At 41.4% G+C, this 25,940-nt stretch overlaps 2 protein-coding genes and 1 long non-coding RNA gene across 6 annotated transcripts in view; 1 reads left to right on the forward strand and 2 right to left on the reverse strand.

Annotated features, from left to right (window-relative positions):
- The window catches only part of ZFR (zinc finger RNA binding protein), a 33,598-nt gene extending 21,766 nt beyond the window's left edge, over positions 1-11,832 (reverse strand). The window contains exons 1-6 of one of the 2 annotated variants that reach the window (XR_014224473.1): positions 11,429-11,832; positions 11,199-11,283; positions 3,737-4,019; positions 2,349-2,493; positions 1,024-1,242; positions 140-387 (exon numbers count right to left, since the gene is read on the reverse strand). Coding sequence is in view for 1 of the 2 variants with exons in the window: in XM_082241836.1 (XP_082097962.1) it covers positions 140-387; positions 1,024-1,242; positions 2,349-2,493; positions 3,737-4,019; positions 11,199-11,283; positions 11,429-11,465 (1,017 nt within the window). In the remaining variant the exon portion in view is untranslated. The remainder of the gene's footprint in view (positions 1-139; positions 388-1,023; positions 1,243-2,348; positions 2,494-3,736; positions 4,020-11,198; positions 11,284-11,428) is intronic. The other variant, XM_082241836.1, reaches the window with a different exon arrangement.
- A 2,915-nt stretch (positions 11,833-14,747) lies between these two features.
- On the forward strand, positions 14,748-25,437 carry SUB1 (SUB1 regulator of transcription). 2 transcript variants are annotated; one of them, XM_082191302.1, is made up of 5 exons: positions 14,748-14,864; positions 18,537-18,609; positions 20,677-20,796; positions 23,413-23,521; positions 25,127-25,437. In XM_082191302.1, the coding sequence occupies exons 2-5, from the start codon at positions 18,538-18,540 to the stop codon at positions 25,204-25,206; spliced, it is 381 nt and encodes a 126-aa protein (XP_082047428.1). In that variant the 5' UTR covers positions 14,748-14,864; position 18,537; the 3' UTR covers positions 25,207-25,437. The 2 variants fall into 2 exon arrangements, with proteins under 2 accessions (XP_082047428.1, XP_082047427.1); XM_082191301.1 differs by lacking the exon at positions 14,748-14,864 and adding an exon at positions 14,951-15,112.
- Positions 15,119-25,940, reverse strand: part of LOC309514260 — a 61,558-nt gene continuing 50,736 nt past the window's right edge. For both annotated transcript variants that reach the window (XR_014211842.1, XR_014211843.1), the window contains one exon: positions 15,119-17,169. This is a non-coding gene — a long non-coding RNA (uncharacterized lncRNA). The remainder of the gene's footprint in view (positions 17,170-25,940) is intronic.

Raw genomic sequence — 25,940 nt, forward strand, 5'->3', positions numbered from 1 at the left:
AACCAAAGTGCAATTGGAATATTTTAAACTGAAATAACCCTGAAGCCAAAAACTTATTGACCCTTCCCTGAATATTTGGCATATACTAATTGTTTCATTTTACGAAGCAATTAAGTTCATAATCAGAAAGCAGCAATACCTGTGGTCCAGCACAGCTGATCTTACAAACATCACAATAGTGGATCTGGGGTGGTTTGGGAGGCTGTTTTGGTTTCAACTGTTTATTTTGGAATGGTGCCTTTTTCGTGAAGGTGGTCCCTGTCCAGGCGGCTGTCGCAGCAGCAGCAGCAGCTGCCGCTGCCGCCTGTTTCTGCTGCTGCTGCTGCTGTTGATAGTAAGATGATGCAGCTGAATATACTGCAGCCTCATAGCCGGAATACGATGTACCTTTAAATGATCAAAAAAAGTTGTAAGTTATAAGCACGTTAAAGTTTGAAAATCTAAATGTAATAAATGCACAGTGCACACCAGTGTCACTTAATTAAGGATTTCAGTATTAACATAGATGCACAAAACTTGTACTTAAAAGTAAAACCAATATTCTCAATCTGTATATCCAAGCAATGCTACACAGCCAGAAAAGAGGAGTTTATTTCAAGTTTAAAAAGCAATTTTTTTCTAGTGGAGCAATGCCAACATCCACAAACATACAGCAAACCTGTACAATCAGTCCAACATAGATCTGTAAGGCATCACCTTGTGCCTGAAAAGGTTGATGATACCTGCTCTACACCAACAGTCTGCCATCAAGACTCTTTTTCACCTGTTCTAAAGAGTCTGAATTTGTAATCCTACCATTACCTCAGAGTAAATCCAACTGGCCATAGTTGACTTACTTCTGAGTAAACCTGCACACAATCAGCACATTTGACAAAGCAAAAGTTCCCAAGAAGTAATTTGAGTACAGAACCTGTCTTTGAAAAATCTAGACATGTTCAGCACAGCATTTGTACCTTTGATCTTACAAAGGCATCTAAATAGTCATTTCTAGCCTCCAATATCCTTTCTTCAAGCAATACTCACCAGAATAAGTAACTGCTGTTGTACTGTATGTAGCACTTTGGGTATACGAGGGAACAACGGTAGCTGCTGCTGCAACTGGTTGCACAGTGGAAGATACAGGATATATGGAGAAAGTGGTAGTAGCTGGGCTTGGAGTGGCTGGTTTTATGGCTGTCACTTGACGAGTTTGCTGGGCTTGAGTATACTGAGTTGCTCCTTGGCTATAGCCGGCTTTTGGAGCTAATTAAGACAAAAGTGCAAAATTACATGAATCTTTTAATAATCATGTAAAAAATTGTAATTTAAAAACCCATTTCATTTAATTTTTTCACTTTATCTTATTACTGAATAAGGCAGACAATATGGGAATAAATCTCATCCTACAGTTTAAGCTCTGCACTTGGAACTTCTATTATAAAATTACTACTATCACTATAATAATGGGATCAGCACCTTAAAGCTTGTGCTTTTACTTTCAGTGCAACAACACTTAAACTAACATGTTTACCTCCACATTCTTTGAACACACGTAATAGTGGCTAAACCGAAGACAACAATAAAAAAATTAATTGCAATGTATGCTTATTCAACATTCCTATCTAATATTTTATCCACCGATTTATATGAAAAAATTTTCCCACCAACATCTGGTTTAATGAAAAGAGGTGATTAGCTCCCAGTTAGAATGGGGCTCCATTATAAAACACACCATACAGATATGTCCAGAAAATAAACTAATTTGAGTTATACCAAAAAAACTCTCTCGTTAAAAGCAGTTAACTCCCCGCCCCCGTTACTCTGCAACAATTTAAAGCATCTCCTTTCCTATTTCCTTCACACATAGCAGTTTGCTCCCCATCTGCGTAGACTAGTTGTAAAACAGTGCCAAGCCACATGAGGCTACATATGCACAAGAGCATACATTAGAGTGACACTCTCAAAAGCTTTGACCTTTATTTGTGGCAGTCACAAAAAAGGTTGTTCTTCAAAGGTTGCTCTGAACTTAAAAGTTCAGAATGGCCAAATGTTTTACCTAGGAAGCAGACCCTCTAAGTCCTAAGAAGATAAAATATGGCATGCACTCTGTGATGCAGTCATGTTAGAATCTTTCTTTGAATAAAGCAGTTAAATGAGCATTTAGAAGCTAGGGGATTGTTAATATTTGCATATCTGGGCCCTAACTGCTTTACAAATACTAACTTAACCACCGAACAGTTAACCATTGAAAACCAAGCTATTAACAAACTATTTTATTTACTAGATTCTGAGCATCTGCAGATGGTAACACATTTGTGAACTATATCACAACAAAAAAGCTGGAGTTCTCTTTAAAGCTTGCAACTCACCTGTTTGGTAATACGATTCAGCCACAGAAGGCTGTGGCTGGGCAGCAGCTGCCACTGCAGCTGCAGTGGCTGTGGGTTGTTGATAGTATTGCTTGCTGTCATAAGCTACAGCTGGGGCAGTAGATCTAACATATGAATAGGTGTCCTTAAGAAGCATGGGAGTGGGGGAGAAAACACATGGACATTAGTTTTTCCATTAAATACATGGACTATTACTGAATTATTTTGATTATTCTAATTAATCAGACTTTAAAATAGTAGAAACATTCTACAGAATTGATAAGCTACATTTTTGAGGATCAAACTATGTATTTTTTGCCTAAGATTGCTAGATTAAATGAAGCTAGTACTGGACATCTTGCATTAAAGAAACAAATGTTAATGTCCTGTTAAGCAGCCTTTCCCCCTACATTTTTTAAAAAATGCTGTATCACCATCACTTTACCCACAAGACACCAAGCACAAACCTCTACATTAGGCTGGAGAACCTCCAGTGTTGCAGGCCAAATTTATCTCATAAAAAGTTTTCCCCAGACTGCACCCACCTTTCCCATACCAGGTGCCATATGTGACATCAAGTGCGGAGCAGGTAGAGATGCTGATAGATTGTTGTGAAACTGAGCTCTCTTTGGGATACAACTGCCTTTTATCTCAGGTTGTGTATAATAATCTACTAATATCTCACATATGTTGTAGCCTGCAGGCATGTACAGTGCTAAATAATTAAAAGTTCTGCAGCATGCTGATGAGGTGGTTATGCTACAGTTAATAATTTGCTAGGAATGTTCAGTGGCTAATAATTACTTAAATTATTGTTACTTTCCACATTAAGTAATGTTTTACATATTTCTTCCCCTAGGTGTTATAGTGCTATCCTCAGGTTTTTAAAAATATATTTGACTATGTGATGATCAAGCTAAAGGGGAAAAAAGATTTCTGTACTGTCTTACCAAACATATGGGTGCATGGAAGTACCACTGAAGGCATCTACAACAGCAGTAGCACAGGAAGTCCCCCAACAGGCCATTCCAGGGGCAGATGGAGCTGAGCCAGTCCAGGATGTGCTGGATCTTAACCCAGACCCACTGTTGTTACTGGACTTGATTTATCTTGATCACTGCACCAACGTCAGGCTGGCACAGCAATTTGCCTGTCCCCATGCCCCCTGCCAGCATGAGTGACAGGGCTGAAGATGTGGCGGTAGATCTGCTACCCTATTACATTTCACCGTTACTCAGTCAGGGTCTGTTCTGTGAATAACTGACCTAAACTACAGAACAGTTATACATGCACATTCTTACTCTATATTTAACATATTCTATCGCCCATCATGTTTTAGAAGGTAAAAGACTCAATTTCACAAGTATTATGGTTTATCCATTAAGTACCTGGTAATTTTGTGTTGTGACTGGAGGTGGCGGCGGGGGAGCTTCTTGCTGTCTCTGTGTATAACCATAGTCTGTTGCTGTATGTGCCGTTGGGTAACCTCCATAGGCTGCCGCTGTTGCAGCAGCTGCAACGGCCACTGGTGCAGGCCTTGCAACTGCAACCGTTGCTGCTGCTGGGGCATAGGCAGCAGTAACTGTGTGTGCAGCTACAGGAGCCTGATGGACAGTGTAGCTTGCAACTGTAGTTGGATGGGAATAGGCTACACCTGAAGCTGGCTGCTGGCTGTAATAGAAAGACAAACACAAGAAATATGATGAAGTTGTAATGAAGCCAGATGCCTAATAGCAAAGCTGCTTAAATTGTCCAAGTTTAAGCGTAGCTAAAAAAAAGGCTAAACTAAGTCTGAAACACAAGCACAGTGACCAAGAGTTTAAATAAGTCGTGGAATTCCCATTTCTCAAAACCTTTCAATGGGGCCTTTCACTTTTATGATCTTGGAAAAGCTCAGTTGCGCAAACATCTGGCAAACGTCACAAGGTTAGCGAAATTGGCACTGAACATTAATGTTACTCTAAAGCAAAATAATTTAGAGCACAATCTTATGCATGTATACTCATCAGATGTAAATCTCACCAGGAGTTAATTGCCAGGAAAGTGCACAGGATTGCATCCTTAACCAATGAACCATTTTTAACAAAATATAATTTTGAGAGAATGTTTTTTTTATGTAAAACAAACTTACATAAACCAGAAGTGGAGAACCTCCAACCCACAGGCCAAACCTGCCCTTCCAGGAATCCCCATTTGGTTCTGATGTAGTTTGGGGCAAGCCACACGCTTGAAATCCTTTTGCAAGCAACCTTACAGTGCTCTCTGAACCACTGATGTTTGAACGTTTAGAGAGGGCTGTTTGCAAAAGGGCTTTCGAATTGCCCACACTGTGCTTTAAAGTCCGAAAACCAGGGCTTCAAACCAGAGTAACCTAATGACAGTGCGACATCAGTTGATTTGACAGGTAGGGAGATACTGGCTAGAAATGCTTACCCACACCTGCTTTAAAGACATGTATAGATCAGTCAGGTACTTGGTTTTATAGCTATAGTACATCTAAGAAAACTACGATTTCACAACCTCCATATAAAACAACTACTGTGGAGTAAATGCTTCCAAACACTCTGCAGTGCAATAGAACCAAAGAAACAGAGTCAGACATAGACTCCTAGAATGCTCCCAGGAAATGGAAAGCCTCAAAAAAGCACACCTGAAAATGTATTTGCAGCTAATTTCCTTCATGGGAAAGTATTTTCATCTCCTACACTAACACATACAGAGAAAAGGCATGTAAGCACCATATTCATGTAATTATAAACATTTAGATCACTGGTAAGCAACCTTGATAGCTGTATGGGCCACATTTGTTTGAGGGCTATGTACAAATTAACGCTCCCCCGCACACAGATAGAGGGTAAGGAGGGATGATACATGATACCGTCATGTGCCTCTCATGCTCCCCAGCCGACTGGCACTGAAAATCAAGCTTCCTCCACCCCCAGCCCATCAAACAGCTGTTTAGCATGCTGTGGGAAGAACAACTGTAAGTGAAGGAAGACCCACCGAGAGTCATCCCTGTGCATCTTCTTATCCATATAAACTGGGTTCCCTGCAGCCTGACAAACAGCTCTTTGACAGGCTGAAAAGAACATGTGGCTGGAGCTGAATCCCAGGATAGAAGGCTAGCAATTTTGTAACAGGCCGCAATAAGGCAGTGCATTGTCAACTTGCAGGCAGGGACCATTTTCATTCTTGTATTGCATTTAGTAATTTTAGGTGCACTATTTTGTATTACAAGCATAGAAGAAGAAGAAGAAGAAGAGTTTGGATTTGATATCCCGCCTTTCACTCCCCTTCAGGAGTCTCAAAGCGGCTAACAATCTCCTTTCCCTTCCTCCCCCACAACAAACACTCTGTGAGGTGAGTGGGGCTGAGAGACTTCACAGAAGTGTGACTGGCCCAAGGTCACCCAGCAGGTGCATGTGGAGGAGCGGAGACACGAACCCGGTTACCCAGATTACGTGACTACCGCTCTTAACCACTACACCACACTGGCTCTCAATGTTGAGTGCAGTTCAATTCCTTCCCACTCACATTTCTGACCATACCATTATCCAGCATCCTGGGTCCACCGAACATCTTATTTTAATTGGGCTGTTCAGGGGTAAGGGGCAGAATGGGGTGAGCACACTAGTGTCAAAGTCAGCTACATTAAAAAACTGTTTTTCTCCACTGATTTCTAGAGGCAGCTCTTACTTCTATTCTGATGACATTTAAATAGGCTGTTTGGGGGAAGGGGTCCTTTTTTGTAGTTTTGGGGTTAATCAGAGACACGTGTTTGGTTACTCCTTCCTCATGCATGTGTGGAGCAATTGCGACTACATAACCTCAAACACTCAAAAACAAACTGGTATAAGTGTATATATGATATGATATGATATGATGATATGATATGATATGATAGTATAATTAGGAAAAAAGGGAGATTCAGCTGAATCTACAGAGAAAGTAAGAAAATAATAATAAACAACATATCCTTCATGAAACAATCATTCTAGCAACCTTCAATGACAACTCTTATCTTGCAAGAATTGTCCAAGAAAATACCCCCAAAGGATTTTTTTTTTTTGAAAATGCCATCTTTGAAGAAAAGTTTCAAAGTAGCAACATAATTGTGCATACACTCTCCCCACAAAATGCTTAAATGCAAAACATAAGTAGGCTCACAGAATGCTTAAAAAGTGATTTTAGGCAAGTGAAGCCAACATTTTCCTTATTTTGAGAATAATAATAATAATGTCATTCATTATAATAATGATGAATCAGCAAATCAAAAGTATATATATCATTTAGAAATATTTGAAATGTTTCATGTGAAGAAAATGTATTTTGTTATGGCACAGAATGAACAGCCTTAACATTATTCTTTCTAAGGCTGGTATAGTTCTGTTACCACATTTACTTTAGCAAACCTGTTCCCCTTGCGTCTGCCACAACCCGCAGAGCCAGTGATCGAGTTTGCAAGAATTTACAAATCGTAGGATTTGACCTCCTGGGTAAAGAAGCCTCCCTCAACCTTGTATTCTGAGGCACACTGGCAAGAACTAGTAACTTCTGCTAATCCCCTTTAAGCAGAAACTGTGTGCAAAAGGAGACAGTTAAAATACTGTCTCAAACCACCAATTCTTCTCTTCTCTTTGGTCTGAATAATTTCTCATGACAACTGATCTATGCATAGCCTGTTCCTTGTTGACTCCATTCTTCTACTAATCCCCCCATACATACATAACTTAGTACTGAATCAACATTTTTAGAGATTCTTTTCATCTGTGATCATGCCTAGGAAGTTGTGTGCCCCCCCCTTTTCTAATGGGAATCAGTAGTTCTGTCATTTTTATTAGCAATAAGCTATCACTGTCATAGAAACATTTTGTATCACTATAATACCATGGTAATTCATAGTTTGTAAAATAATTTCTGATGCTCTTCTTTATAGCTGTATTAAAGCATGCCTAAACTCTAGAGAAGTTTTGACAGAATGGAGGCAACTGTTCTGTTCTAATCACTATTTCTGCATATGGAGTAATTCCATCCTCTACCTAAAGCTTTGCTGTATCTTTGCTGTATTTGAAGCTCTTCCAAAATAGTATTCTAATTAATTGTGATGAAGTTTAGATCTCTTATAAGAAAAATAAGTAATTTTATATTCCTTTAGAGTTTCAAATAAAAAGTAATGACCTTTACTTAAAATACAGAGAATGTTGGACATATAGTAAAATCTGGATAAGAAATATAGCAGCCCAGATTTTTTATTTTGCCAGTGAATAAAAACCAAGTCCCAACAGATAGGTTTTGTTTTAAAATGTACCAGAGTCATTCAAATTTTTGATTTACAAAGCCCTATACAGCTCAGGACCTCAATATCCCAATGAAATACTTCTCCACCTTTCACCAATTTTATTTGGCATGCCATTACAGTCATCTTGGGGTCAAGATAACCTGGCCACTGTAGTACATGCCCTGCTAACCTTGAGAATAGATTACTATAATACGCTCTACCTGGGGCTTCCCGTGGCCCTGGTCCAGAAACTTAACCTGGAGCAGAATGAAATGGCAATGCTGCGTGATGGGGGAGGACAGCCGACAGCATGCGACAGCCTTGCTATAAAAAATTCTACATCAGCTGCTTGTAGGCCATAGAGCCAGGTTCAGGGTTCTTGTATAAATCATTACTGAGATAATTTTGTATTGTTTCTACAGTATATGATGTTTTATTGTATTCACATATAACAGTATATTCCACACTGTCTTGCTATTTTATTTGAGTGGACAATATATAAACAAATATAAAATACATTCTATATTGTTGTTTTATTGTTAAAGGTGAGGGTGGCTTTTTGTTATATATGCCACCTAAATAAGTTCTGTATGAGGCACTAACTGTTTTCCATAGGCTATAGAGCAGGGGTCAGCAAGGTTAACCTTGCCTGGTCCAGCATCTGCGTTGACGTGATTTCCAGCACTGCGGAAGCAAGTCCCCGTGCCATGCTGGTTTAGTGCAGCGTGCGGGGACTCACCAAGTAGGTGGCTTGGTTGGGGGCGGGGCGGGAGCTGGTTAATCGACCCCCGTGGGCCGCTTGCGGCCCATGGGCCTTAGGTTGCCGACCCCTGCTATACAGTCAACAAAATGCAAGAAATGAGCAGTGAATTTCTGAGAAGTGGCAACAATATTATTTCCAGTAATTACAGAACTGGAAAATCTATTTGGGCTTTCGACAATTCAGAGTTGTACTTCTTCAAATGGAACATTGGAAAGGCAGATTTGGCAAGTCTGCAAGTACAACTGTTACACTGTGGCTAGAGAGAATTCCATCACGTTAGAAATCTTACACAGGAAACAGAATACCCATGCATTATTATTAAGACTCAAGACCAAATAATGGAGAAGTCTGTAAAGTATATTTCTGCTGTACTATGTAAAACGCCGAATCAAGCGAAATAAACTGAAGGTTGGCTACATACCTTTCAAAAATGTTATTTCCAACAATATGGACAAGATCTCAAGCACCATGCAGAATACATGTAGATGCACATTTCCCCATTTCAAAAAGCCATTCTAATTTCAGGAAACCACTTCACAAGGAGGAAGCACCCCTAGCCCTCTCCCCAGATTTGAATAGCTTTGCACATGCAGTTCTTTGGATCTCAGCCTCTGTTTATATCAGAAATGTACACTTTTAAGACTGTGCCATGAAATATGCAAGTGTTTACCATGAAAAAGCAACTGATTTTAGTTAATAAAATACAGTTCCAATTATTAAAACCTAAGAGGTGTAGGTATGACCTAGCAGCTGTAAATAATCCTGAAACAATAAAAGCATTCTATGTGGATATTCATTTGAAGCAAGAGAATGATTAGACCAGGCATCCCCAACCTCTGGCCCTCCAGATGTTTTGGACTACAATTCCCATCATCCCTGACGGCTGGTCCTGTTAGCTAGGGATCATGGGAGTTGTAGGCCAAAACATCTGGAGGGCCGCAGGTTGGGGATGCCTGGATTAGACAATTGCCATCAATTGACAAGTTTTCAAGTTCAAGGTTTACCTCTAAGACATTCTAATTATACAAGAGGTCACAAAGTTGGTTAAGTAAATTTATATATAAAGTAGTGCTGCCATTACAGTTATCTCTACTATGCCAAAATCTGACAAAAATACAAATTGTTTTAAATTGGAGGTATTTACACAGTAAACAAAACAATTTAACAAAATGGCCAAATTCTTAAAGAGGAGATAGACTGTCTTTCAGATGTAATAAATGTTCCTTTCACTGTGGATAATTTCAGCTAAGCGAGGCACTGTATGTGCATCCTATTTTGAAGTTATGTAATTAAGAAGTTATGAAATTTATCATCTCTTTCAAAATCATTACATTTCAAGTTTCATTTGGTAACACCTGTTCCCGAAATTATGAAAAATTTCACAACCACACCATACTGAACACTTATTTGGGGGGAACTCTTAAACTAGTGTACGTATTTATAGTTTTTAGAGCCACGTCATCACAAAACAACATACATCTTTTACAAAAATGTAAACTACATGAGGCACATAATACACTACGAGAAAGCTGCTCTGAATCACACAAGCCATGAATTCTTAAAGTCTGCACTGAGGGGGCCTAAAGGAAAGACTGTCAGTTCTTAATAATGAGTATGTCAGACTATAGCCTTTATCTTTGTAAACGTTATATTGTAAACCACCCTATTTAATAAATAATAACAAACTTCCATTTTTTTGCAGCAGGGCACAAATATTCAGCTGGGGTTGGATTCATTCGGGAAGTTCCAGGAATGAAACTTTCCTACGCCCTCTTTATTTTTCAAGCTACCCTTTGGAGAGGCGGGAACTTCTTCCATGAACTTCCTTAACTTATTTTAGGATCCAAAGCCCTGGATGATAAGCCATCAGTCCTTACAGCCTGCCTATATTTTATCTTATTTATTTTGAATATTAAAAATTAGTCTAAGATACCACAGAACTCTGCAATAGGTTTTGGAAGCCAAATATTTAAGGGAGGCAGAAGCAATCATCCGTTTAGAGGATACTGAATGCATACAGAACACAAAAGCCAGTATGTGGTGGGAGAAATATAGTTGGAAAATACAGGTTTTCCAAAGCCTGGCGGTGGAGAGTAAGGGAAGGAGTGTGGTTGCAGAATGCATTTAAAGCTGCAACCCTGTGTCTGTTTGCTGGAAAGCAAGTTTCACTGAACAATCTGGGGATACCTAAATATAGAATTGTAGAGCTGCAAGGGATCCCCAGGGTCATCTAGTCCGACCCCCTGCAATGCAGGAACCTCAGCAAGATGATCCATGACAGATGGCCCTCCAACCCATAGCTGTCAACGTTTCTCTTTCTTTAAGGGAAATTTCCTCATTCCGAATAGGATTCCTCGCAAGAAAAGGTAAAAGTTGACAGCTATGCTCCAACCTCTGCTTAAGAGCCTCCAAGGAAGGCGAATGAATCCTTCCAGCAGAGTCTGTTCCATTGCCGTACAGCTCTTGCTACCAGAGTCTTCTTCATTAGCATGCGCAGGATGGGGCTGGAAGGGCGGAGTGGAGAGGCGGCGGCAGAATAACCAGGCTGGAGGGGAGGAGGAGGCGGATCCAGCCCTACGGCAGGACCGGGAGCCCTTATTCCAATGCACGACCCGAAGCAGGCCTGACGCCGCCGGCTCCGCCCCCCGTCGCGGCACACAACACGCAGCAACACCTCCGCACGAGCACGAACACGCGCCGGCGTTTGCGCGCATCTCCTCTCCAAGGTCTCCCCGGACGGCGCCCGCTGCGCCAGGGAAGAAGGGGGGGCCGGGGAAACACCTCCCCCGCCCGCCCGCCTCCTCTTTACCTGTACTGGGCAGCAGCCCCGGTGTGGGTGAACCCGAAGTAGTTGCCGGTGGCCATTTTGGCATCTTCCCCCAGCCGGCTGGGCACTGCAGCAGCGACATGGAGGGGAGAGGAGAGAGAAAAAGAGAGAGGGGCCTTGTCAAAAACCAGCACACCTGAGGCGAGAGGCCGCCTCGCCGCCGCCCCTCCTTGCCGCCCCCCGACCGGCTCGCCAAAGCGGCCGTTACTCACCATAGGTGAAAGAGACTACCGGGCATATGGGAATCATGAGTCCGGGCTGACAGAAATGGCGGCGGTGGAAACACACTCTCTACCTCCGGCGCTCGCCCCGCTCCGAGGACGACGCCGCTACTACTGCTGCTGCAGCTCCGGGTTCACTGATTCCGACGCCGACGCCACCACCGTCGCAGGCAGGCAGGCGCGCAGGTCGCTGGCTCGTCTGGCTCTCCCCTCCCACACGCCGCCCGCCGACCGACTGACCGACCTACGAGGATTCAACGGGCGAACTGAGGAGCCAGGCCTCTCCGTGGCGCATGCGCGGCACTTGCTAGGTTGTAAAACAAGGGAGAGGGGGACGGCGGGAAATGTAGTTCTTCTCCTTCCTCCCCCCCCCCCGCCGTCCTTCTTGGGTTTCTCTTGGTCGCCGCGAGGCAGGAACGTGACGCGGGCGGAGACTTTCGGCGCGTGCGCACGAGGGCGTGCGGAGGCTGCCGGGAAACGTAGTTTTCTGGCCAGGGCGCGGTTTCTTCTCCATTCCAGTCCATTTCCCTTACCCGGCCTTCTACGAAGTGGAGTGCACTGTGTTGTGTTAGTAAAAAATCACATGGAGACACTCCAGACTTGTTTGAAAGAAACTTGACCCAAAAGTGCTCACGGTGAGAAGCCCACAATCCAGTGCAGAATTAGCGTTGTTTAAGCCATTGATACCAGTGGGTTAAGTAAGCATATCGTACTTCTGCTGAATTGTGAGCCATTTTTGCAATTTAGTGCTCTAATAAAGATATGGTCAGTAGGACTAAAATTGTGTTTCTCAGATACATTGTGTGATAGGAATTTTGAGGTCTAGGTATATGGTAATGTTCATAACTGCACGCATATAGATCAAGCGCAGGAAGACTGACCTGAAGCCATTTTTTTGATTCCTAAACTGAGCAAATGTTTCTCTGCATGGTCAAAGTGGAAAAACCTCCCCATTGTCTTTTCTTTCACAAATCCTGTCTTAAGGGTATGTCTTAATTTGAATAAGGGTTTGAATAAGGGTTCATAATTATCATTATGAAAGACTGGCCAGGCTCCTCAGGCAATCCAATCAAGTAACCTGCCAGACAGGAAATAAACAAGCGACAGGAGAAAAACAACATGCAAATGTTCTGTTTTAGACCGCCTTTTCTGTGATGTATCTGCGGGGTGGTCTTAGGTTGCACCCCTTCTGTGATGCATGTATAATGTTTCTGGGGGTGGTCTTGATGGATGGGAATTTCAAAAGTCTTTATAAGCCCTTGCACAGCATTTTTGTGGGTCCTCCTTTCCTGCGAGTGAGGGGAGCACCCTGTTGCAACAGATCAATAGCTGCTTTCCTTCTCAATATTCTCTGGTTGGCCTCTGTTATTTTCTCCTACCAATAGGGAACCTATGTAAGGACTCTATATGGGCTCTTGGATACCCCATAAGGGAAAAGGGCATATTTTTGTTTACAACAATTGCATATGATTGATAAATTTAATTGTTATTGGTAGATCTCTTATTACAGTATTATGGCTATAACACTGTTATTGGACAGCAATATCCAACTCCCCACTTCAGTTGCACATCAGTATTCCCTTGCAGCCTCTCCAGGGATAATAATTGTGCCATTGTTACCAAGCTGCTGTGTGGGATTCAAGGACCTTCAAGCTCACAGTTCTGTTCTTTTTCCAGCTTGCAAATCATAATGTGGTTTTTCCTTACGCCCCCACTGCTGAGTCACTTGTGGTGTACAACAATAATCTGCCATCTTCTAGTCAGCACCAGCCTGGAGCCAGAACACTGTAGGGCAGGGGAACCCCATTACCAGGCCCAGTACAGGGAGTAAGGGGAGTTAGTGGAGCTTGCCAAACATCCTGAGACTACACCCTGGAAGATGCTTAATGTGGTATGATTACAGATTCAGACATTTCCATGTTTTAACTGGTTCATATAAGCTCCAGAAATTCCACACTTAACCCACAGTGTAGAGACAGTGGTAATTTAGAGCAGAAGTCTAGATCAGGATGATCTGTGCATGTCTGATACCAATAAAAGGAAGCAGGTGGTGGAACAGCAAAGACAGCTATAAAACTGCTTAATTTGGCACTTAATATTGCAACACCTCATTTTACTCAGTTCCATGTCACTCTGTGAAGATGATTTCCTAGCGATTGCATCTTGTCAAAATGCTGCTGGACAGCCCTTTGGCTCTGCTTCTAAGATGGGAAATCCAAGCACACATCAAGGGTGTAAATTGACAATACTGACACTTAGGGGATATTCTCTATGGCATTGCTGGCAATGAATGACCCAATTTCTCTCCCAACTTTTGAACATTTTACAAGCTGTATTTGTTGGCTTTGTGATTCTCTAGGAGTCAACACCTCAGGTATGCTGTTCTTCAGGTACTCCTACAGACCTTAATTTTAAAAGTTGCAGAAAATGAAACACTAATACCAGGGCTTTTTCAGGGGTACTCAATGGTATGCAGTACAGCACCTCTTTTTCTTGTTGTTAAAAAGTGTGGCACTTACAGAGTACAGGCATCTCTTTTTCTAGAAAACAAAGCACTAATACAGTCTGAAGGCTCCTCTATTTATTCATGTTCTCTCAACCTGAGGCTGGAGCAAGGGGCATTCATATCCCATTCCAGAGTGGCAGCTCTGCTTGCCTATTGCAGCAAAAAGAAGGGAGTCTTGCAGCACCTAAAAAGACGAACAACTTTTTATAGCAGGAACTATTAATAGATTTTTAATATATAAGTTTTAATTGTAATAATGTTTACCCAGTAATTACCGGTAGTTTATTAATGGTTGCATTCCCATGTTTGTAGCTGTTCTTACTTTAAATATAGAATGATGGTGATGATAAACTTTCATAGAATACAAGTCACATGCTTTGAACATACAAGTGCCACATACTACCCACTCCACATTTGTAATAATTTTCAATGTGGCAGCACTTTGCACTTTGGAATTCCCTGTCTATTGTATTAAGATCAAACCGGCGCTATACTCCTTTCCACGCCTGCTGGAATCATTATAGACAAGCCTACCCAGAAGCTTATAAAGTTGAGGCGACCTAAACCACTTTCAATGTTTTAACCGTTGTATATTGTAAATCAGTGCTGTGATTTTTTTCTCAGTTTTATCGTGTGTTTTTTTGAGGGTTTGAAAAATGAATTTAATAAATGAAATATTCGATTTTTAATTTTTTTTTATTTAAGATGGTTGGTGCTGCACGCATTTCTACGTCCCACGAGTCACCCACAAGCTTAAAACGCGCTAACTTCACGCACGGCGTGCGTGCGCCCTCACGCGGTCTTTTGGAGTGGGCGGGCCGCCGGAGCTCACGTCACTTCCGCTTTTGCATTGGCGTGGGGCGGGGATAGAAAAGGCAAGCCGAGAGGAAGGCAGTGAGAGCAGAGGGCTCTGAGTGGAACGTGAGTGCCGCTTTTTCCGTTACTCCTCGCGCGCGCTCCCCATCCCTCTTCCCGTGGCTCTTTCTGCGGGGGGGGGGCACGTTCGAATGGAACTCTCGCCCCTCGCTGTCGCCTGCGCGCGCGGCGCGGCGGTTTGAGCCGCCATGTTGGGCTCCTCGGGACCCGAGTCCCTGAAATGAGAGTCGGCGGCGGCGACGCTCACCCCTGAGAAGCGAGGGAGCCATGGGACAAATAACTGCTCCTTATCGGTGCGGGTCGTGCTCGGACTCTCCATTCCCTAATTCTAAGGGGGTGGAGGGAAACGTGAGAGGCGGAGGCGGCGCAGCAGCCCAGAGGCTGCCATGTTGGGGAAGGGAGGGGGCAGAGAAAGCATCCGAGGGAGGGAGAAAATGGCGGCTGGGAACCGCCCCCCCCCAGCTCTGCTTGGCCTGGGGGGGGATTCCCACCTCACCCCCTTGGCCCAGGTCCCCCTCCCCGGCTTCATCTACACGGCTGTCTTAAAGCCGCCGTCTCAGGTCCTCCATACTGTGGTCTTGTCTGTCTTTCTCTTCCCCCCATCTTCATCTGGGCTGGTTACGGGTCCTCGGTCGGCAAAGCACTATACGGCCGTGGGTTCGAGCCCCAGGCTGGGCAAAACGGTTCCTGCATTGGAGGGGGTTGGACTAGATGACCCTCGGGGTCCCTTGCGACCAAACGGTTCTCGGTGATTTTCTGGCAACCTGCTCCTCTCCCGCATTTCCTCCCCATGGGTGTTACTGGGGCCTTGGGCTGCACTGTCTCTCTCCTTTTGCTCAAATGAAGGGACAACCCCCCCAAGAAAACCATGGCACCTTCTAGGATACCTTGGCCCCAACAGTGACGCGCTCTCTGCATTTTAAGTGACCCGCCATCTGCTTTTTCCTGTGTTGTAGCCTCACCTTCCTGTTCAATCCTCCGCCTCTTGAGTGGCCATTTTGTCCCTTGGGTGCCCCATGTGGCACAGGACTTGAGGCACCAAGAAGCTCAGCAAGTCAATGGCAGAGCCAAGCCTGCCCCCTGGTCTGTTGCCCCCAATTTGGAGCAGTGTCAGAACATAAGGTGTGGGATGGCCCTCTACATACAGTAATGATGTATTGCTTGTAACCATGGGCTTAGTCACATTTTAGCCTATTCCAAGTTCATTTTCCTTCTACATTTACACATGGAGCTGCACTACATCTGTTGGCTCCCTCTCCTCTTTAGTCTATAGACTTACATGCACACAGGTCTATATGCTCATCTTGCCATCACCTCTCTCCTCCCAAATTCTCTTCCCTTTTGCTCTTTTGAAAATCTTGGTGAATTAAGTGGTAACAGCACGTAAAGTTCTCACTGTACCTTCACAGTTCATACAGTGAGAGAAACTCATATACAGTATGGCTGTAGCACATGCCTCTGAATCCAGAAAGACGGGATGTAACACAGGCGTGTTACTTAGACATTGTCGTCATGTGGGTGGGTCTCAGATGTTCCTGCAAATAAATTGAGGAGGCCAACAAATACGGGGATTTTTATTTAGTTGGGTAAGCTAGTGTGAAAGCCTGTAGTGGTGCAACATAGGTTGGCAGATTTCTTCTTAAACCAGAGGTATTTATTAATGACAGGGCTGTGCTATCCCAGACATTGGTGGGTAGGTTTCTGTTAAACATAACCCTATGCTCTGCATCTCCCCCCTCCCAAGAATACCAGTTGCATTTTTCAGTCTTGACCCTCTTCTCTCAGTATGCCTATCCTGTTAATCTTCCTGCCCCCAGGACTCCTCCCTTGTAATATCCAGGGATTTACCTGTCTTTTTTATACTGCCCCCCATATCTTTATTTCTAGTGTTTGTGTGTTCCTATTTTTTAATCCATTTTAATTGCCTTGATATGGTATTCCCATTTGCATTGAAACTGCTGGGCTCTGGCTATTTTACTACTTCTTATTCCTTACAAGGTGGTCTGACCGTAATAATAAATTATTATTATTATTATTACTTCCATCTGCCATTTCCCATGTTTCTTATATTTCACTCAAATTTATACCACAATAAATTTGTGATGGAAGAAAGGTTGGATATAATAAACATAATAAATGCCTTTCCCCTTAATTGCCCTAGTGAAGCACCTGAAGCCTGCTTGTTTAATTTTTCTGAGAAGTTAAACATGTCATTGGTGTGGTATGGTCAAGCAAATATACTTACCTGGAGAAATGCTGTATGATCTCTGATGAAGCTGCATATTTAACTGCTTTGTTTTTTTCTCCCATGTATTATCTTTTGGAGCTGGAATCGGAAGCCACGCCTTGCCTAGAGAGAGAGAGAGCCAGAGGTTCTTTAAAGGGTTAAGTGGGAAGAATTCCTGATAACTGATATATGTAGGGCAACATAAGATGATGTCTGCTGGATCAGACCAAAGGCTCATCCAGCCCAGTATCCTGTTATCCCAGTGGACAACCAGATGCCTGTGGGAAAACCGCAAGCAGCACCTGATGCACTTGTGATGAATTTCCTTGCAGTTTATATTCAGAGGCATCTTGCCTCCAGCAGTAGAGTTAGAACACAGCCATCTTGTTTCATTCTGAAACTGAAATAACAAATTGGTATTTCACAGAACATATCCATCGGTTCTGTCAAGCCACTTGCAAATTATCACTTAGATTTTGTAGAACATTTTTTCAGCTTCACTCATAAGCAAAAGCATTTATTCAAAGGTGTGATACAATCCGGACTCTGCCACATCTTGTTAGGATTTGTACATAACACCCCAGCTTTGCCTGAGTGCATTATTTACTATTAAACCTTACCACCTGTGAGGCGGATCAGCTTCCTCACAATCCTTGAAAATACAGTGGTACCTCAGGTTACATACGCTTCAGGTTACAGACTCCGCTAACCCAGAAATAGTACCCCGAGTTAAGAACTTTGCTTCAGGATGAGAGCAGAAATCGTGCTTCGGCGGCGCGGCAGCAGCTGGAGGCCCCATTAGCTAAAGTGATGCTTCAGGTTAAGAACAGTTTCAGGTTAAGAACGGACCTCCGGAATGAATTAAGTACTTAACCCAAGGTACCACTGTACAGGCGTTTGCTCTCTTCTAAAACAAATACATTTTTACCTACTGCTGTCTCTTACTTGCTACGTTGTTTCAGAAGGTCTAAAGTAACCTGATCCCTACTGTTTCTCCATGCAAGTCATATCCATCTCTCTGCCTTTGCTCTAACAGAAGAATAAGTTCAGCTCTATCAGACTATAACAGTATATATGCTTCAAACAACAGTTGGATAGGATTGCAAGGTGTTAATACTATTGATTTAAGATAAAGTAACATCCTATATGGGTCTCATTCACTGTCTCAGAAGCAGAGAGCACATTAGTTAACCCTATTTAAAATCTAAGCTACCTAACAACCAAGCATTTTGTGTTTCTCTCCATAGTCATTTATTATGTATCCCTACTGCCACTTTTCCCCAATGGTAAGCCCAATGCCAAGATATGGCTCGTATCCCAATTCTTAAATATTACTTTGAAGCCCATTTAATTTCAGTGGAACTTCAGAGCAGTTGTGTGTGAAATGACAATGATGGAGGAGATTGCTTGATGGGAGGGGGTGTGAAATTCTAACAATCACTTAGTGTATGAAGCTTTTTTTAAAACAACAACATTTCTTTCCTTCTTAGAATGCCGAAATCAAAAGAACTTGTGTCTTCAAGCTCATCTGCCAGTGATTCGGACAGTGAAGTTGACAAAAAGGTGATTCATTCTCTCTCTCTCTCTCTCTCTCTATATATATATATACACACACAAAATATTGAGCAAGAATAAAACAATGGTATAAGCCACCCAGAAACTAATTTTAGAGTTTATGCTTTCTACTTATACAGAGAGCCATATAAATGGCTAAGACTTGGATATATGCCTAAAAAAGCCATAACGGTATAAAATAAATAGATCTTCAGGGGAGCTGATTTTACAAATCTACTTTCCTTGTTCTTAAAAAGATAATTAAAATGCACTTCTCTTTAATTGAGTCAGTCTTTTGAGGGCATACTTGTGCTACTCATGATTTTTTATTTCATTTTTAAGTTATGGAATATTTGGATCAGAATGGATATCTTGATCAGCACTTGGTCATTTTTTATTCTGTTTGTATTTTTTAAATACATCAACCTATTTTAAGGCAACGACCCTTTAAGACTTTTCATTTCAAGTACACCCACAATTCTGGGCACTTTTCTTTTTCAAGTTCCACTTAAACTGGTACTTAGGACCTAGTTAGGCATGTAGAAGATTGCATAGCTCTCTTGTAGCTGAATGCTTTTTTTAGCAAGCATAGTCAGTAAAGTGGGGGAAGAATGAATCTCTCAGGGATTTTTTTTTTTTTTTTGGTACTTAAGGGGTAAGTACTAGCCCAGTTGCTGTTTCTCAAAATGTTGATGTATAGTTACTTCACATTTTAAAGAACTTTACCATCTGCATATTTACTAATTTGTGGTGCTTTACCCACTTGCTGATGAGGGGAAATGGAGAAGCATAACTGATATAGAAGTGTTTACCACTAAATCTTGGAAAGAATGGATCCCTCTAGCTTGCAGATAAATGTTCTGAACAGCAAACTGTTAACCTTAATGTTCAAATGATCAACATCTAGCTTGGTCCTGTAATGTCATCTCTGAGCAGGATTCCATCCCACCCATGGCCTGATTCTTCTCTCAGCTACTTGGCTGTACTTGGAGAAATTTACAAAGGTGTTTTTGTTGAACCAGTAGAATGTAAGTGCACCAGACTATGCATTCAAAGCCCCTCATTCTGCCCCTAGGCCACAGAATTTGGCTTTTCATCTAAATATTTTTTAAGCAATTCCCTATGTACCTGCAACTAATATTCTTTTGGTTAGTGGCCCATTTTTTTGTGGACTTGAGGTATTCAGGATTGGCAGCATAGATCAGGGCAGGGTCAAATATCTTGAGGAGCTTTTGAGCACAAATGAATTGGGATCTTGTTTGGCCTTTGTCACAGAAGATGGAACAGAAAGGGCAACATTTTTGAGCTGTGGTTTCAAGTGCTGTCGAGTCTGGTATTGCCAGCCCTCAGTCTTTTATACATTATGTTGTAGAAAGTTGCATACATTATTTTGCAATGTTATTTTGCATCTCTTTGATCCAGTTAATCATAAGGGAGTTTACATTTTCATTTGTAAGTTGATATCCTAGCTGCTGGTACAAACAACACTTCTATTGAAGGGAAGTGCCTATTGTTTACCAACACAGTTTGCCAAACATTAAGGGAATTCCTGGATTTACACAGTTTCTGGTGGAGATGGAAAGTCCAAGTTATCTAGAGTGAGATACTGGAGTAAACAAACTCAGGAAGTTTCTCAATACAAAGCAAAGCCAATTGACCCCATTCAAGACTGTTCTGAGAGTTTGCTGCAGTTTCACATTGATATTATCTGGCCTTCTGTAGATGCAACTTTAACGTGGTTATATTTTAAGTATGCAGTGATGCAAATAAGGTTTCTTTTTCCTTTTAAGGCCTGCATCGAACCTTGATGAAAAATGGTTTAGTTTCCCACAATGAGAAAAATGTAGCTTTTACTTAGTAAAATTGTTCTTTGTATGTCAGTATTGTGTCTTCCCTGTGAACATGGATACTTTTTTGTTAAATGGTTTTCTGGGGCTTTCTCTGATCAAATATTGAGTACATTTGAACACTCTTCCTACACTGTTGTGGGGGAGGGAGGAGAGACATATTGGTGTAAACTTGAAACTACTACTTCTCCAGTAGGTTCTTAATTCACTTTGATTTTTAAATGTCAAGGTGAAAAGGAAAAAACAAGCCGTGCCTGAAAAGCCTGTGAAGAAACAGAAGACTGGTGAAAGCTCCAAAGGTGCCGCCTCCTCCAAGCAAAGTAGCAACAGAGATGAGAATATGTTTCAGGTAACTAGTGGCTCTTACTTTGAGTAGTTGGTGGGATCCCCGGTTCTTGTGTTGTGGGTTGTACATGAATTTTACCTGTCATCATCAGGAAAATAAAGCCAGTGTTCTGTTTTCATAACTTTGTAAGATTGGAATCCTTAAGACGACAGTGAGCTAAACCCATTTACAAGCATCTAGTACACAAGCATTGGCAAACAGATTTAGTTGTAGCTCTCCTAAACTGCTATTTATATATTATATTATATTATATTATATTAGTATACTGACCTTCATCTAAAGAAAAGCTATATGGACTCAGAAGCTTTATGTTCTTGCAGAAACAGTTCCCACTACTAGTCAGTGTCAGTAACACAAAGGGAGTGGTGTGAAGTAGGAGAGCTGGAGAAGTAAAATTGATTTTGTTTAGGATCAGTCAGTAGTGGGTCAGGAAGGAAGCTGAACTTCCCCAAGCAACAGTATTTTCCTGTCTGTGGGTTTGGTGGCCTTGCTTGCTGGGAGCTACTGGACTGAAAGATGGGAGCAATTTTAATTTGACTGGCACAGATATGTCAAATCATCTTAGCTTGTCTATGAATGACATGAGTAGAAAGCACATTAAATTCTGCTTCACTGAGGAACTAGTCCATGCCCGTGCGATGCTCACACAAAAACTATACTGAACTTTAATCCGAAAGGAAATGTTGAAAATTGTACTTGAATGGTACATCTGATCTGTTGCCAAATAAATGAAGATTACTGGATCCCAGATGGTCTGTGTTATGTTTAACACTACTATCTGTAGTGTGATCCAATAGTTGCTTATGCAGCAAGCGTGAAAGGTTGAAGAGTGTTCTTAATTAAAGGTATGCAGTTTAGAAAGCTTGATTTTGTAATTATCCATTCTTGTACTATGGACAAGCAGTATTCTGGTTGAGCTAGGAACTTTTTGCTTCAAATTACAGTAGAACTAGGAACTTGTTGGGTGATCTTAAGCAAATTACTGTTATAATAACCTTTTGCATGGAGTTTTTTTCCCATTGGTTCTACATGTTTACTCTGAGAGTGGAAAGTAATTGAAGTGTCTGGGGGTGCTGGTGAGGATGGCAAATAAGGAGCAGAGACGGGGTGGGTGGGTTAGAGAAGTGGAGGCAGTGGGCTAGGTGTAGGAAATTTTGCCTATGGGCAGGAACTGTGTGTTTCAAAGTCCTGTTCAGTGGTCATGGGCCATTTGCATGGGATTGAGATGTTGCTGCATGCAGAAAAGGGAAGATTATAGCAAGTGAGGAGGCCTGAGCTAATGGAACTTAGTTGTGTATGTTGAAACTCTTAAGCACAAAGAGTCAACATTTAAAAACATTTCAGATGTTACTCCTCGCATTGCAAAATATATTAAGATTATACTATTGATAGCCAAGGCACATCCAAGATGTTCTTGACATCTTCAGTGGTAGAGATTTTGGTAGTCCTTTGAAATACAACAGATACAGAAGCTATTCAATCCTGCAAATATGTATGGCATTTTTGGGGGTCTTCAGACAGTTTAATAATTTTAGAATTATAGGAAGGTGCTTTTGCATCTCGGTGCACTTAGTGTTATATCCTTGACCAAAAGTGTTGCACCATATTTTTTAAAAATATGGTTCACTGTACTTCTTTTTGAGCTAGGCTTCTGAGAGTATCAGCTGCTATCAATTTTTCTAACTAGCATTCTGCAGGCTGCAGTTTCCTGCTTTAATGCTTTCAGAATCTTTTTTTCTCTTGATGGTGCAACCTGAACACTAATCTTGAAACTGCTTGCATAATGGTTTGGTGTCCTAAGCTAAATATAGGCCTCTAGTTGGAGCCTAGCACATTTTCACTGTACAGTTGTACCTCATTTTGAGTCCGCCCCGTTTAGGGTCCATTTCATCGAACGTCCACAGCAAACCCAGAAGTACCAGAACGGGTTACTTCCGGGTTTGCCACACATGCAGAAGTGCTAAATTGCACTTCGCGCATGCGCAGAGTGACGCTCTGTCGAGCATCCCTTTCATTCCCGGACGCAAAAAGAGGTATGACTGTACTTGGTTTACAATAGCATATTCTAATAATGTAATGTATATGTTTTTCCTTTTTTCATACCTTGCTGTTCTTGGTGAAATGGAAATCAGCTTGATTGCCTTTCATTCAAGGTTACTTCCAGATGCTAATCATAATCTCACATATGCATAAGTTTGAAGATCAAAATTTACTGAACTTGTGCGTATCTACCCTATTTTTCAATTTGAATGTGGATTCATATTTCTGAAAGCCCAAGGCTAGGATGATGATTTCGTCCTCATTAGTAAAGGGCTGAAGGTGATTGAGTTTTTTTATATTCCTTGACAATATTTCTATTAAAAAAGCACGCTTCTGAGAAAAAGGAAATAAATCAGTTTGGTTTAGCAATAACTTCTGCAGAAAGATTTGGCTTCTCCTGTCTCTTCGAGCTGTTGTTGCTTGTTAGTTGTAAGAGATTTCACTGAGAAGAAACACTTGATCCCATAATCTCTAAAATAAACTCTAGTCTTTGTATCATACACAAGACCTTAATAGTGCTTGAAGAGCTGTATCATGTGTTTGGTGAAATAATGATTTAGTTCTCTAATTTGTTGACAGATTGGTAAAATGAGATATGTCAGTGTTCGTGATTTTAAAGGTAAAGTCCTAATTGATATTAGAGAATACTGGATGGATCAAGAAGGTGAAATGAAACCTGGCAGAAAAGGTAATTCTTATGTTGTCTGCATGGTGACTACAGTTTTTGATAATACGTTATGCACTATAATGGGTTCTTGGGCCCCATACCTAAACATCTAAGTCAGGGTAACTAGGTGTAGTAATAGTAGTAGTAGTAGTAGTAGTAGTAGTAGTAGTAATTAATAATAATAGATTATTTATACCATGCCCATATGGCTGGGTTTCCCCAGCCACTCTGGGCGGCTCCCAACAGAATAATAAAGGATTGGGAGTACAGTCCATTCTTCCACATCATCAGTATTACTTAGATATACCAGACACGACATAGCAAGACACATCTACCAAAATTCCCTGTTCTACACAGCTCCTAAAGGCATACAGATTCTGTCCTTTTTCACATTCAGTCACACTATATTTAACTAGTTTGTGTGAAGTGGCCAATCTGAACACAACCAAACATTCCTTTGTTTCCCTGCTCTTGGTTTGCCTACCCTCAAAGTAGATACAGACAGGTTGGACATAGACCTATTTGGAGGTTCCTGTTTCTCTGGCCCCAGCAGTTCTGGTGCCCATTCAGGTTCGTTAGGTTATTGGCTTAGGGATCTAACTTAAGATCACCACCTGCCTCTCATTTTGCACACATTCCCTTGCATCCCCACCCAATGATGTTTTGGCATTGCATATAACTCAAAGTTCTCAAAGTGAATTTTGAGCTGCGTTCAGTTTTGTTTTGTTTTGATCCTGTTGACAGAAATCCTAGGTGATGCCAGGCCTGAGCAGGTGAGAAAGGAAAGAACATCATGCAGTCTTGTAGATCCTTAAACTGTCTGTGCAAGACTTTCAGCTGATCTGTGCTCTAGCTATGCCTACTGAAATACAAATATAAATAAATGATTCTGATCATAGAATGCAAATAAATGGGCAGGCTGACTTGCATATCTGTCCTGTATGCCCTTCCTGGTCATACTGTTTGCACTCTGTGTGGTTTCCATTCAAAGAGCAGGAAACAAGTAGGTCAAAAGGAGACAAAGTTCCTTGAATAGCCGTTTGTTTGGATTGTACTGTCAGTACTGGTCCTACTAATCTTTCAGTCTGTTGTTTGGATGGTAACAGTGTGCTGAATCAGCATGTCACAACCCCTCCAGCTTTTAAGGCCTTTGAGGCTTAGGTATGTATCTGCTTTAATATTCTGTGGCTGTTAATATCTAGGCACTTTTAAACTGGGCTGAGAAACTGCAAGTAACATTTTGATGAGTGTTTGAAGTCTTAACTACAACAAGCTCTGCTGTGTATAATGTTACAAGTGAACCATGTCAAGAGTGACTTCCAGGTAACTTGTTTCTCTGGTCTTGCGTAAATACTTGGCTTGGTAGAATTCCTGAAGAGGGATTATCTACTTTGTACTGCATAAATTTTGACTTGGATCATAGAGGCGCTGATTGCCCTTGACCCCCCAACTCTTCTGAGATCCTACCTTTCAAGTTCCTTGTCCTCAAATCTGCATTTTTTAATACAAAAGTTGAGGTTCTCTTGAAGCATCTCTGCATTGTGAATTCTGCAGTTGCGTAAGTGTGTTTATAGCATAAGTGTGAATTTGTAATAACCTTCAAGGATTTGTTTTGGTTTACTTTAGGTATCTCTCTAAATCCAGAACAGTGGAGCCAGTTGAAGGAACAGATTACTGATATTGATGAAGCAGTAAGAAAACTGTAAAGATGAGCCATGCAGAAACTCTACTGTTATAGGTTTAAGTAGTCTTTTTACATTGGCATTCATTTTCTAAACTATTTGTTTTCCAAGCTATTGTATATTTGGATTGCAAAACAATTTGTAAGATGAGCGCTTTTTTTAATGTGCATTAAAAGTGTATTCTGGGTGAAGTTACAAATGTGTATACTTTTATTAAACAGGTGTAATGTTCTCACATCATGGTGTAAAATAAAACACATTCAATTAATACTCTGAGTAAGTTACAGTTGTCGGTGGCCTTCTTGACTGAAATACTCTAACATGAGGGAGATTCCTTGTTTGCTTTAATAACAAGAAACAAAAGTAACCCACTGTAGGCTTAAACTTTTTTTTTTTAGTTTACTTTCCCAGTTAATTTAATCTACTGTGTTGCTTTGAAGATATAATCAATTCCTGTACTTCTAGTGTACTTTAGGAATTCGGCCCATGTTTCCAAAAATCAGTTTTCTTTGCAGTGGTCTGGCTATTCACGCTTGTTCTTCAGTTTCTCTGTAACAGTGGTGTCCTCTATCTTTTTTGGCTATGGTAAAACTGTCAGTTTGTATTTATTTTAACATAAGGCAATGCAAGTTTGTTTTTCCATGCTTTCTCTGTAAAGAGGACTAGTTTAAGCAGTGGCTAGATGGCCATTTATCATGGATGCTTTAGTTAAGATTTCTGCATCGCAGGAGGTTGAACTAGATGACCTTTGGGGTCCC

Source organism: Podarcis vaucheri, assembly GCF_965113315.1.
Source record: "Podarcis vaucheri genome assembly, chromosome: 11".
In the NCBI taxonomy this organism is placed as follows: domain Eukaryota; kingdom Metazoa; phylum Chordata; class Lepidosauria; order Squamata; family Lacertidae; genus Podarcis; species Podarcis vaucheri.

What these genes read in the sequence shown, in the direction of transcription:
- SUB1 (XM_082191301.1), top strand. Translation starts at nt 15,087, where the DNA reads ATGGGACAAATAACTGCTCCTTATCG. An exon ending in GAGATGAGAATATGTTTCAG is followed by an intron (nt 20,797 to 23,412) that starts GTAACTAGTGGC and finishes ATTTGTTGACAG; the next exon opens with ATTGGTAAAATGAGATATGT. An exon ending in AATGAAACCTGGCAGAAAAG is followed by an intron (nt 23,522 to 25,126) that starts GTAATTCTTATG and finishes GGTTTACTTTAG; the next exon opens with GTATCTCTCTAAATCCAGAA.